The 12,867-nt window shown below is 42.3% G+C and overlaps 1 protein-coding gene across 1 annotated transcript; it reads left to right on the top strand.

Moving 5' to 3' along the window:
- The first annotated feature begins 5,249 nt into the window (after positions 1-5,249).
- Positions 5,250-6,548, top strand: LOC148032788 (pentatricopeptide repeat-containing protein At1g11290, chloroplastic-like). The gene is made up of 2 exons (XM_087683963.1): positions 5,250-5,625; positions 5,836-6,548. The coding sequence occupies exons 1-2, from the start codon at positions 5,250-5,252 to the stop codon at positions 6,546-6,548; spliced, it is 1,089 nt and encodes a 362-aa protein (XP_087540089.1).
- Positions 6,549-12,867: the final 6,319 nt, after the last annotated feature.

Genomic DNA, 12,867 nt, shown 5'->3' with positions numbered 1-12,867 from the left:
CTCCCTCTCTAATTTCCTCTCCCTCCCTCTCCCTCTTTCCCTATTATGTTTAATGTTTTTTCTCTTATCTCCTCTCCCTCTCTCATTTCCTTTTCTCTCTTTGTCTTGCTCTCTCATTTCCTCCCTCTCCCTCATTTCTTCTCCCTCGCTCACCCTCACCCTCTCTTTCTCTCTTTCCCTATTATGTTTAATGTTTTTTCTCTCTCGTCTCCCTCTCTCATTTCCTCTCCCTCCCTGTCCATGTCCCTCTCTTTCTCTCTTTCCCTATTATGTTTAGTTTTTTTTCCTTCCTTTCCCTCTCTCATTTCCTCTCCCTCCCTTTCTCTCTTTCCCTATTATGTTTAATGTTTTTTCTCTCTTCCTCTCCCTCTCTCTTTCCCTATTATGTTGAATGCTTCCTTCTCTTTCCTCTCCCTCCCACTCCCTCTTCCTTTTTCTCTCCCTCTCTTTCTCTCTTTCCCTATTATGTTTAATGTTTTTTCTCTCTTTCCTCTCCCTCTCTCATTTTCTTTTCTCTCTTCCTATCCCTCTCTCATTTCCTCCCTCTCCCTCTCTCTCTCCCTCTCTTTCTCCCTTTCCCTATTATGTTTAATGTTTTTCCTGGGGAGTTGGATGATGATGAGGATGAGGTTATGGTTGAAAATGCTTCTGTTTTTTTGCAGATAGAGAAGAGAGTTCAGCCTATGCATTATGTTGAAACTCATGAGCCTATCTTGGTACCGCGTAGTCACTTTTCACAGAGTCATAGGGATAGGGCAACTATAGAAACAATGGTAAAAATTGGAGAGAAAGAGGTGCCTTATGTTGCTTTGGTGGATCATGGTTCAGAGATTAATCTCATAGTTCATGGAGTTTATGAAAGTAATAGATCGCCTATGGATGCAGAGCATGGGTGGCATATGAGAGCCGCCAAAAACACTGCAGGTGATTTGTATGCTGCCTATCCCAGTGTCAGGATTTCTATTGGAAATGTAGAGGAGGATTTCCATTTCTTTGTGCAGGATTCATGCTCTTACCCCATAATCCTAGGACAACCATTCATCATAGAGATGCGCATGGAGACAAAGTAATGGATGATGGATCTGCTTATGCACAAATTCACAGTAAAGATGGTATGAGAGTAGTCTAGTTTATGACTGTGTGTGTAAATCATGCTAGAAACAGGGATACTCTTCGAGATGCACCTTTGCCCACTGTGAGGGATTCGGGTTTTCATTAGGTACCGCTGTCCCGCGAGATGACGGTGGTACAGAGCAGAGGAGATTAGAGTTCTTGCCTCTCGGCAGCAGTGTTTTCTCCTCCAAATTTGTTGTAATTTCAGCAAACAGTTTGATGAGTTATCAGAAGATTTCTAGGTTGCCTAGAGCTATCAGGCAGTACATATGCAGGAAGGAGAAATATTTGAAAAATGCAGGTATTTTAGAGGATGATGAGCATATAGATGGGATGTATGATAGTATGGTTTGTGCAAATACGATGATAGAGATGGAAAATATGCTGAAAACTGATATCCAGAGTTGTCACAGTAATGTATCAGTGCAGTCCCTGGACGTGTTTCATGAAATTTCAGATTTTGTGTCACAGATAGAGTCAGAGGCTGAGGTGACTCAGCAAAAAGTGTTGAGTGCTGGAGAAATTCAGCAAACAGAGTTTTCAGCTGATTATGATCAGCCTACAGAGACACAGAGGGCTGAAACTTTCAACCAACAGAGTTTACTGCTGAAATATTTCAGCATCCAGAGTTTAGGGCTATTTCTATGCAGTCCATAGAGCAGAGGGCTGAGGATATTCAGCCACCAAAGTGCAATATTGCTGATTTACAACAAGATTTGAGTAATGCACAGGATCATAATGAAGCCAGGGTTGACACGAAATGCAAGACTGTGGATAAGAAGGTGAAGCCGGTAGCTGTACCGCTTCCACCTGACACTGATAAGCAAATAGAGAGGGCTGCCAAACAGCCAATTTTGAGGAATCCAAAGCATATAGGCCATAAATTTTCAGCAGAGACTCTTGCTGAATTAAAAATTGGAAATGGTGATTTCTTGCTACCCTCAGAGAAGCAATGCTTTTAGGATATGCTTAAGCGACATGGAAGGGGATTTACTTTTTTCTCGCATGAGATTGGATGTGTGAATCCAAATATTGTTGCTCCTATGGTGATTTTTACTATCCCTCATATTCCATGGAACCTTCGACCTATTCCAGTGCCTAAGGCACACCTGCCAAAGCTAGTTGACTTGTTGAATGAGAAAATCAGGATGGGAATCCTAGAGCCTTCATCTGCACCATACTCAAATAGGTGGTTTACGGTTCCAAAGAAGAATGGTACTCTTTGATTTATATAGGACATGCAGCCAGTAAATAGAGTTACTATCAGCAATGTTGGTATAGGTCTAGTTGTGGATGAGTTTGCAGAAGCATTTGCTGGATGTGCCATCTATTCTTTAGGTGACTTGTATTCGAGATACGATCAGTTTCAGCTGGCTTTGGAAAGCAGGGACATAACCACTATGATAATTCCTATTGGGCTTGTCAGGATGTGTACCTTGCCTTAAGGTGCCACTAATTCTATTGCACATATGATGAATGCCATGCATAAGGTCCTTCGTGAGTACATACCTCAGCTTACCATGCCTTTCTTGGATGATGTGCCCATTAAGGGGTGTGCAAAAGAAGTGAAGAATAAGAGTCTAAATGAGCAGGGATGTAGATACTTTGTGGCTGATCATATTTCAACTTGTGAAAAGATTTTGGCCAGGTTAGAAGAAGTGAACTTGACACTATCAGGGCAAAAATCTGTTTTTGGAGTAAATGAGATTGTCATTATTGGACATATGTGTGGGTATTATGGCAGGAAACCTTCACCTGAGAAGGTGGATGTTATAAGCAAGATTACGGAGTATTGTTCTACCACTTCAAAGGTACGGAGATTCATTGGAGCATGTGTGTTTTACATGATTTGGATACCCCATTTTGCACATATAGCAGATTGTTTATATCAACTGCTTCGAAAGGAGCAGAATTTTTTTTGGGATGAGAACCACACTAGAGCCATGCGAAAATTGAAGAAGTTATTGCAGATTGCTTCTACTCTCAGGAAAGCGGATTATAATTGTGGAAGGCCTATTGTATTGACAGTTGACACTAGTCCAATTGGCATAGGTTGGGCTGTGGGTCAAGATGATGCAGATGGAAACAGGTACGCTATTCGGTTTGGGGGGAAAGTCCTAAATGAGAGACAGAGGAGGTATCAACAAATCAAGAGGGAATCACTGGGAATTGTTATGGCTCTCAAATGTGACAAGGAGTACTTTATTGGAGCCTCAGTTTGTGGTAGAGACAGATTGCTTGCCATTGATAGGTATGATTATGAGTTGCTCTACTCCGGATATAGCTATGCTGAGATGGATCGCATACATCAAGTCATTAAATCCAAAATTTAAACACATAGCAGGGAAGGATAATCCATTGTCGGATATGCTATCTAGAGCTAGATATGATGATGAGGAGACATTACTTGCAGAAGAGGATGATGCAAGAATTTCAGCTGCTATGGTTGATCATGTTTGTCATGTCTATGATATTGTGGCTTTCATAGAAGAACTCTATGTTGGAGATTGGTTGCAGATTGGAAAGTACCTTAGTACACTAAGCAAAAGAGATGAATGGACAGATGAAGAGTTCAAGAAGATCAGAAGAAAAGTCTATGGTTATTTTCTCAAGGACAGATTTCTTTGGAAGCACCTAAAGAAAAGAGGTGGATTACCCTTGCGGGTTGTCTGCAATAAAGAGACCTAGTTTTTATAGGTGATGAGAGAGTTTCATGAGAGTCCTTGGCCTGGTCATAGAGGAGTGTGGGCTACTTATGAGAAAAAAAGGAGAAATATTGGTGGAAAGGCATGTACAGAGATGTTTCTCGCTTTGTAGAGACTTGCAGAGACTGTCAGATGTATTCCATAGTGCGTCATCGAGATGAGCTTCATCCGACCTATCCGTTATGCATTCATTATAAGTGGGTAGTTGACTTGGTTACTATGCCTATGGGTCTATGGCAGATGAGGTATATTGTTTTGGCTAGACAGGATCTTACCAATCATGTTGAGGGTAGACCTTTGAGAACGAAGACCACTAGTGCAGTGTGTAAGTTCTTATTGGAAGAAATTTTCTGCAGGTATGGCTGTGTGGGTAAGATCACTGCAGATCGCGGTGAATTGGATGCAGATGAAGCTAGGGAGTCTTTCTCTCAACTAGGAATCAAGTTGGCTCTAACCACAGCATATAATCTAGAGGGAAATGGAAAGAGTGAAAGAGGGCATCCGTCGATAGTGAAAGCATTAGGCAAAGCATGCACATGATAGATTGGAGAATGGCCGAGACTTCTACCATTTGCTTTGTGGGTTGATCGTATGACTCACAGTGTTACCATAGGATATATGCCCGCAGAGTTGATGTATGGTCAGAAACTGGTTATGCCGATTGAGACTTGTGCTTTGACTTGGTCAGTTTTACCTTGGCAGGAGGATTTGACGAGAGAGGAGCTCTTAGCTCTTCGGATCCGGCACTTGGAGAGAAGACCAGAGGATATTCAGCTAGCCATTGACAGGTTGAAGGTTGCTAGACTTAAAAATAAGGACAGGTTTGATAGCAGGCATCACTTGCGGCCTAGAGCAATAGAAGAGGGAGACTGGGTATTAGTCTTTGATAGCAGCCTTGAAAATCAGTATACTGCACTTCGGAAGATGGTGAAAAGAGGGTTTGGGCCGTACATAGTCAGACATGTCTTTGATAAAGCAACATATGAGTTGACAGAATTGGATGGGACAGTGCTTAGAGTGCCTATTGCAGGAAAATGAATCAAGATTTTCAAGAAAAGAGATGATGAGGATTATGCATTGGAAGAATTTGCAAGAGAAGGGCAACGAGAAGAAACTCTAGTAGAAGAGACAGATGATATGACAGATAACCTTGCTGATATACTGGAAATACACAATGAAGATATTGATCTGTACGTGGATCTTGACGACAATGATCATGGGTAGTTGGCCCATCCGGAGGATGTGCAGGATCAGAGGGGGTGGATGTTGTACTGCTGCGCATCCGAGGTGTGGAATCCATCAAAAAGTTGTGTGTGACATTTGTTACTTTGTACATACTTAGTCGTTGTGTTTGCATTTTTGTTCTACATGGGCAGTATAGTGGAGAGGGGGTTGGAGCAAGAGGAACTTATCTATAATGCTCTAGTTGGCATGTATGCCAAGTATGGAAACCTACCAGATGTTGATGCTTGGAAAAATATTCATCTAGACATATTTGTTGAGAATACCATGATCTCTATGTACGGCAAGTGTGGAAGCATTCTGGAAGCTCAGCAGGCATTCAACAACTTGTCCTTTTGCAGCATTGTATCATGGAATGCAATGTTGTCAGTTTATGTTGAGCAGGGTCAAGGCGAGAAGATATTACAACTTTACAGACAGATGCAAGAAGAGGGCTTTGGCCCAAGCCAACCGACTTTTGTGATAGCTCTTCAAGCTTGCAATGCTCTTGCTGATGATGCAAATGCTCACAAGAAGGGCTTCACTTCAGATGCTTTTGTTAACAACACTCTGGTTAGTATCTATGGTAAATGTGGCAGCATTTTAGAAGCAAAGAGCATGTTTGATGGGCTGTTTGATCAGGACATTGTTGCATGGAATGTTATGATCTCATGATATTTTGAGTTGGGTAAGGCAGAGAAGGCTTTGTAGCTATATAGTCAAATGCTAGTTGAAGGAATGAGTCCCAATAAGCCAACATTTCTTGGTGTCCTCCAAGCATGTGGTTCATTTGCAGAGAAGGGATGTAATGTTGCTTTAGAGATTGGCAGGGCATTACATGCTGATGCCTGCAAGAAGGGTCTAGCCTCAGATAGATATGTTGGTAGCACCCTTATGAGCATGTACGGCAAGTGTGGTAGTGTGGAGAAAGCAAAGAAGACATTTGATGCTTTGTCAGACCGCAACATTGTTTCATGGAATTCAATGCTCTCAGCATATCTCAAGCAGGATAACAGAGATAAAGCCTTAAAATTGTACAAAGAAATGCAGCTAGAAGCTGTGGTTCTGGATGATATTGCAGTGATGGGTGTTCTACAAGCGAGTAGTGAAGAAGGTAGTATAGATGTTTGTATGCAGCTTCACTTCAATGTGGTCTCTCCTGATTTGGACTCCAATCCTCTTGTGATGAACAGCCTCATTCGTGCATATGGAAACTGTGGAAGTATGGTAGATGGTCAGGTAGTCTTTGATGGATTGCCCAGACCATCTATTGTGGCATGGATTGCAAACTTGGGGGACTTTACTGCGGAGGGAGTGCTCAATTGGGAGTGGCTGGGCCGCTTTTCTGGTAAAAAAGGGGGCCGCTTTTCTGCGGCGTGTGGTAGGCCTGGTGAAGAAAAGCATTGCGAAGAGTCCTTGATTGGGGGAGAATCTTTTTGGGGGATTATGGTGGGAGGAAGCTCAAAAGGGGGAAGAAAAAGCAACGAGCAGGAAAATGTGACTGGCTGAAATCTGCACTCTCAGCGAGCATTCTGTATCATGAGCAAGACTCTTGGTATACCCGTGAAGATGCTTCACAAAGTCGAAGGCCATATCATCTCCATCGAGCTCAAGAGCGGGAAGCTCTATCGGGGATTCCTTATCTAATCCGAGGATAACTGGAATTGCCAGCTTGAGAACATCACTTACACCACAAAGGATGACAGAGTCTCGCAATAGGAGCATGTTTTTATATGGGAAAGCAAAGTTTGATTTATGATAATTCCTGACATGCTAAAGAATGCACCCATGTTTAAGAGACTTGATGCCAAAATTTGGGGAAAAGGATCAGCAAGTATTGGTGTTGGTCATGGGCGAGTTGCAGCTCTAAGGGCCAGGGCCCATGCACCTAGAACCACTGTGCCAGGGAGAGCTGTTGTTCCAGTACGACGATAAGGGAGGGCAATGTGGAATTCGTGAAGATATGCTTTGCCTATCCATCAAGGCCTGCCTTTCAGGTGCTAAGTGATTTCAACCTGAATGTTCTTGCTGGTAAAACAGTAGCATTGGTGGGACGAAGTGGCTCAGGAAAGAGTTCTGTGATTGCACTGTTACAGAGATTTTACGAGCCATAGGCCGGTCACATCCGACTAGATCAGAAGGACATTCATGAAATTGACTTGCAACGGCTGAGGGAGTAGATGACATTAATGTCAAGATTGTGGGAGAGAAGGAAGGAGTCTCACTTGAAGCTTTCTTGCTTGCACAATGGGGGAATACACACAGAGATGGAGGCTGAAAACAGTTTTCCTCTTCTTAGTTTGTGTAAGCCAAAAGAACTCTAATACAAAGAAATAGAAGAACCCTATATATGGGTCTCAAACCAAACTCAACTAACTAAGGTGGCATACTAACCAAGCCACAAACTAGAGTAGATAAGGATAGCTGTCATCTAGCTATTATTCATGGGCGATGTACCAACCGCATCTACAACTGACAAGTCGGTGACACAACGGTCACCCTGGCGTATCACGAGTGGAGCTCGATATCTCAACACTCCCCCTCGAGCTCAATCCCAATTCCTGCACACCAAGCAGGTCTCTGAACTTGCGCAGCTTCTCTGCGCCCAATGCCTTCGTGAATATGTCAGCTACCTGATCCTCTGTGCTGACATAAACTAGATCAATAAGACCTAGTAAAACCCTCTCCTGCACATAGTGATAATGCACCTCAATGTGCTTTGTTCTAGCATGATAGACTGGGTTATTTGCCAAGTGTATACTACTCATGTTATCACAATAAATGACAACTAGCCCATCTGTAGACTGATGCATATCATAAAGTAGCTTATGCAACCAAGCTACCTCACATGCAGCCATTGCTGCAGCCCTGTACTCAGCCTCTGTGCTCGACAAGGCAACTGTAGGCTGTTTCTTGCTGCTCCAAGTGACTGCAGCACTCCCAAAAGAGAACACATATCCACTGGTAGATCGTCTATCAGAAATACTACCAGCCCAATTAGCATCAGTGTATCCATGCAACTGTATCTGAACCCCAGTCTCATAAAATAGTCCATACTGCAATGTGGACTTCGCATACCTGAGTATGCGTCTAGCCGCATCCAAATGTGGTTTCCTTGGACCTATCTTGTCAGACCATGATCTAGGTGCTTGCTTCAAGCCATACAAGGCTTTCTTCAACCTGTAAACAAACTCAGGATGAACAGCATGCACATAACCTGGTGGCTGCTCCATATAGACCTCTTCTTGCAAATCACCATGCAAGAAGGCATTCTTTACATCCATCTGATGTAAAGACCATCCCTTTGATGCAGCCATAGCAATGACTGCTCTTACGGTTGCCATCCTTGCAATCGGACTGAATGTTTCTTCATAGTCAATGCCATATGTTTGTGCATACCCCTTGACTACTAATCTTGTCTTGTATCTGTTCACAGAACCATCTGCATTGTGCTTCACCTTATAAACCCACTTACAGCCAATTGTATTTTTACCTTTAGGCAAAGGTATCAATTCCCATGTAGCATTTGCTTCCAAGGCATCCATTTCTTCATCCATGGCTTTCTCCCATTTTTCTTTTCCCATGGCTTCCTCAAAAGAAGTGGGTTCTGGTTCCTGTATCGCTTTAACCATATATGCATAGTGAATGGCTGTAAATCCATCATATTTCAGCCTATCCATAGGATACCTAGCTCTCGTAGACCTGCGCAAAGTAGGTTCACTCCCAGGTGCTCTCAAAACATCCCTGGTCTTCCTTACTCCAGGTGTAACAATAGAAGGAATACCCAACTCATCATCAATGCTCTGTTCTGAGCCACTGGATTCACCATCCACATAAGAGTGACTTGCATTCACATCAAACATGGGCTGATCAACCTTCTCTTTTCCTTTTCGTGATACCTGCATACCACTATCTGCATTGCTTTGAAAAGATTCTCCTGATCTCAATCTGCCTGTCCATGGCAAAGAATGTGAACCACTGCTAGAGGACGCTCCAGGTCCACTAATATTTTGTGACTGCTGCTGTGAATTCTGTGCAGCATTACCATTTTGTGCATCTACATCATCAATCACATTTACTGGTTTATACCAACTACTCATCTCATCAAAAACAACATCTCTGCTCACTGTAAAATAATGAGTAGAAGGGTTATAGCATCTATACCCTTTTTGCTGCAGAGAGTAACCAATAAAGATGCACTTCTCAGCTTTTGGATCCAACTTGGATCTCAACTCATCTGGCACGTGTACATAGGCAATGCAACCAAAAATTTTCAAATGAGAAATATCTGGTTTCCTACCAGTATACCTCTCCTCTGGAGTCATCCCATGTATTGCTGCAGTGGGAGTCCTATTCATTATATAGACTGCCGTAGCAACTGCTTCAGCCCAGTAAAAATCTGGCAGGTCTTTTTCATTGAGCATGGCACGAGATACCTCTCCAATATGCCTGTTTTTCCTTTCTGCAATCCCATTTTGTTGTGGCGTATGACTACATGAATATTGCTGCTTTATGCCATGCTCCTGCAGGAACCTTGCAAACTCATTTGAGAGGTACTCTCCCCCTCCATCTGACCTTAGGCATTTTATTTGCAGGCTTGTTTCTTTTTCAACCATAGCCTTAAGAGTTTTGAAATGCCCAAAAACTTCACTTTTCTTTTTCATAAAATACACCCAAACTTTTCTGCTATAGTCATCAATAAAAGTGACAAAATAATGACAGCCTCCAAGAGATGTAGCTTTAGTAGTCCACACATCAGAGTGGATTAATTCCAATGGCTTCTTACTCTCTTGAACATGTCTAGGAAATGGTTTCCTTGCCTGTTTTCCAAACTAACAGGCTTCACATACCTTATGCATTTCTGCAACCTTGAATTTTGGCAATCCTGCAACAATATTTTGGGCCTGCATTGATTTAAGTCGCTGTACATTAACATGACCAATGCGTTTATGCCAGATATCAATATCTGCAACTACACCGGTCCCATGTGCAAACATTGCTGCACTCAATTCAGGCATGTCTGCATCCAATGTAAACATTCTGCCCTTCTTCTTTCCTTTTGCTATCAAGCGACCTTTATTTTTCATATCCTCAACAAAGCATTCATGAGGATTAAATCTGACCTGCAAGCCCTGCTCAACCATTTGACCAACAGAAACCAGATTCTTGGTGATATTCGGGACATGAAATACATCGGACAGGTCTTTTTTTTCCCATCCTGCATAGACAAAGGAATTTTTCCAATCTGCACAATAGGATGTGCAGTATCATCACCAGTCTCCACAAATCCTGGTTTTTCCATTTTCCTTGCATCCTCCATCCATTCTGCATGACCTGTCATGTGGTTTGATGCACCTGAGTCAACATACCACACATCATTGCTTTCTTCTGCACTTGTCATAGAATTGTTCATGTGCTGCACCATAAACAAATGCTCATTTCTGTCATCACCCTGTCTACTAGAAGATGCATAATTCCCTTGTTGTAGTTTTCCATTCATTATGTCATTCTGCTTTTTATAGCAGTCTTTAGCCATATGACCCATTTTACCACGGTAGTAGCATTCAACATTACTGTTTGCATTTTGGCCTCTTTGCCATCCACCACGACCTCTTTGGCTCCCCCTGCCTCTAGAGTTACCACGTCCTCCTCCATAGGACTGGTTTTCTTGAGTTTGCTGCATATTCTGATTTCTACCACGGCCTCCAAATCGGCCTCCTCTACCTCTGCCTCTACCTCTTCCAACATTTGAGTAGAAGACATCTTCTTTTGAAGTTCCTCCTGAAGAAGATGCACCACCATTTCTCTGCTCCTCAGAAATTAGAAGAGCAATCAACTCCTCAAAATCAAGAAATCTTTCACGAACTGAAATGGATGTCCGAAACTGTGCATAATCCTTTCCAAGACCGTTCAAGGTCACAAAAACTAAATCATCATCTTCCACTGGCGACCCAATGGAAGCAAGTGCATCTGCAATCTTCTTCACCTTCATGTGGTAGTCATTGATGCTCATATTTTCTCTTTGCACATTATGCAACTCTTGCTTGAGCTGCATTTTCCTGGCTTGCGTATTTGTGCTATACATTTTTGACAAAGTATCCCATGCCTCCTTTGGCATACTTGCATCCTGAATATGCACAATCATAGAGTCTGAAATACTGATAGACAGCTAGTACATAACTTTCCTGGCTCTCTCATGCCATGCTTTAAATGCCTGCATTTGCTGTTGATTGGGAACATCAGGAAGAACTGGTTCTTCTTCATTTCCTGCAACAAATTCCCAATATCCTTTTCCCATAAGGAAATTCGTCATTCTAAACTTCCATGCTTGGAAGTTGTTCTTGTCAAGCTTTTCAGTGACAATCTGTGAGAGAGAATCAAACGCCATTACAGAACACTGCAAAAAGTTCTGTCACTGCAAAGAACACAGCTTCAGCCTCACAAGGCTAATGTGCAACACTGACGAAAGTGGTATTTGACCACACAGTCACTTCCTAGTGACGATTTTGCATCAACAGGCAACAAGGATGATTCTGTACAATGCAACAGGAACCTATCCTGTTTACAGGAACCATTGAAGAGAACATAAGATATGGTGGATAGGAGGCAACAGAGGCAGAGAGGCTGGAGCCATCTTGGGAGTTCTTATGCCCTGATGTTTCATAAGTAGATCTACAGGGTCTAAAATCTTGATTGATGACAATCCTTGATATGCTATGGACTGTGCTTCGCATGGCATTGAATTGTTTCTCTTCGATTACAATAACAGTTACCCTTGGAGAAAAACTGCAGATGGGCCTGTTCATCCTCTTATAACTAGAGTCTCAAATTGGCTAGTTAAGGAGAGTCAAGTTAAAGAACTGGCTGATTGAATGCAGAGATTGGGATCTTTTCTTCCCTCATAGGCACCAACAAAGATAATGCATTGAATAATAATGTGGAATGCGTATGCTGGGAATGCCCATCCTCTTCACATATCTAGTAATGCTGTCAACAACAATTATGGCTATATCTGTAGCTGATTGAATAGTGGATTCTGCAGATTTTTCTGGCACAGTATTAGTGCTTTTGCTGCTCACAAATCCTCTCATCTTGCTTATTTGTATGATTGATCTTCTATCCTGAAATTATTCAAGGTCCTCTGTGGTCGCGACTTTGCTTTTGAAAACCCTTCGACACCGGTGCAACACCACGAGATGGGAAACACTCCAACATATATACGTTAATTTGTGGGTGGGAGGGTGGAGACTTTACATACGTTAATTTTTGCTGAGTTACAAGAGGAAAAATCCCTTCTCAAAAAATTTAAGAAAGAAAAAAAGAATGATAACAAAAACAATTTGTTTGTTGTAACGTAGACAAAATGGAAAACGATGAAGGCTCTCAATGCAAGCTGGCAATTAGACGAAAACGTCGATTGTCTATAGAACACGTACGACGCTTCTATGAGTTTCAATCTGAGATCATTGATCGAGCGATCTTGGATTTTCAGCGATCTTGGATTTTCAGCAAACGGTAAGAAAAGTTAATATCAATCATACATTGTACTCGCAAGCTAATTGAATACCATATATAAGAAGATTGGGTGTGGCTGGCAAATTTTCTATCCAGGGAAATGACGTCTCGTCCCAAGGATAAGTGCACCATTTGCATCCAATTAGAAGAGTTTATGGGCGTGCAATGGATGGAGTACCTGAGCCAATCCACCACTTGGAAGGTACTGCCCAATCTATACCATCAATACCAGAGGAGACAGGCAGCCTTCCAAACCTACCTACAATCTTGGATCCTGAGATGGAGGCAATGATCGATGCATTTATTCCCATGG

Source organism: Lygodium microphyllum, chromosome 8, assembly GCF_053477565.2.
Source record: "Lygodium microphyllum isolate KBCC chromosome 8, Lygodium_microphyllum_v1.1.10, whole genome shotgun sequence".
Classification (NCBI taxonomy): Eukaryota; Viridiplantae; Streptophyta; class Polypodiopsida; order Schizaeales; family Lygodiaceae; genus Lygodium; species Lygodium microphyllum.
This window is presented reverse-complemented; position numbering and strand designations above follow the sequence as displayed.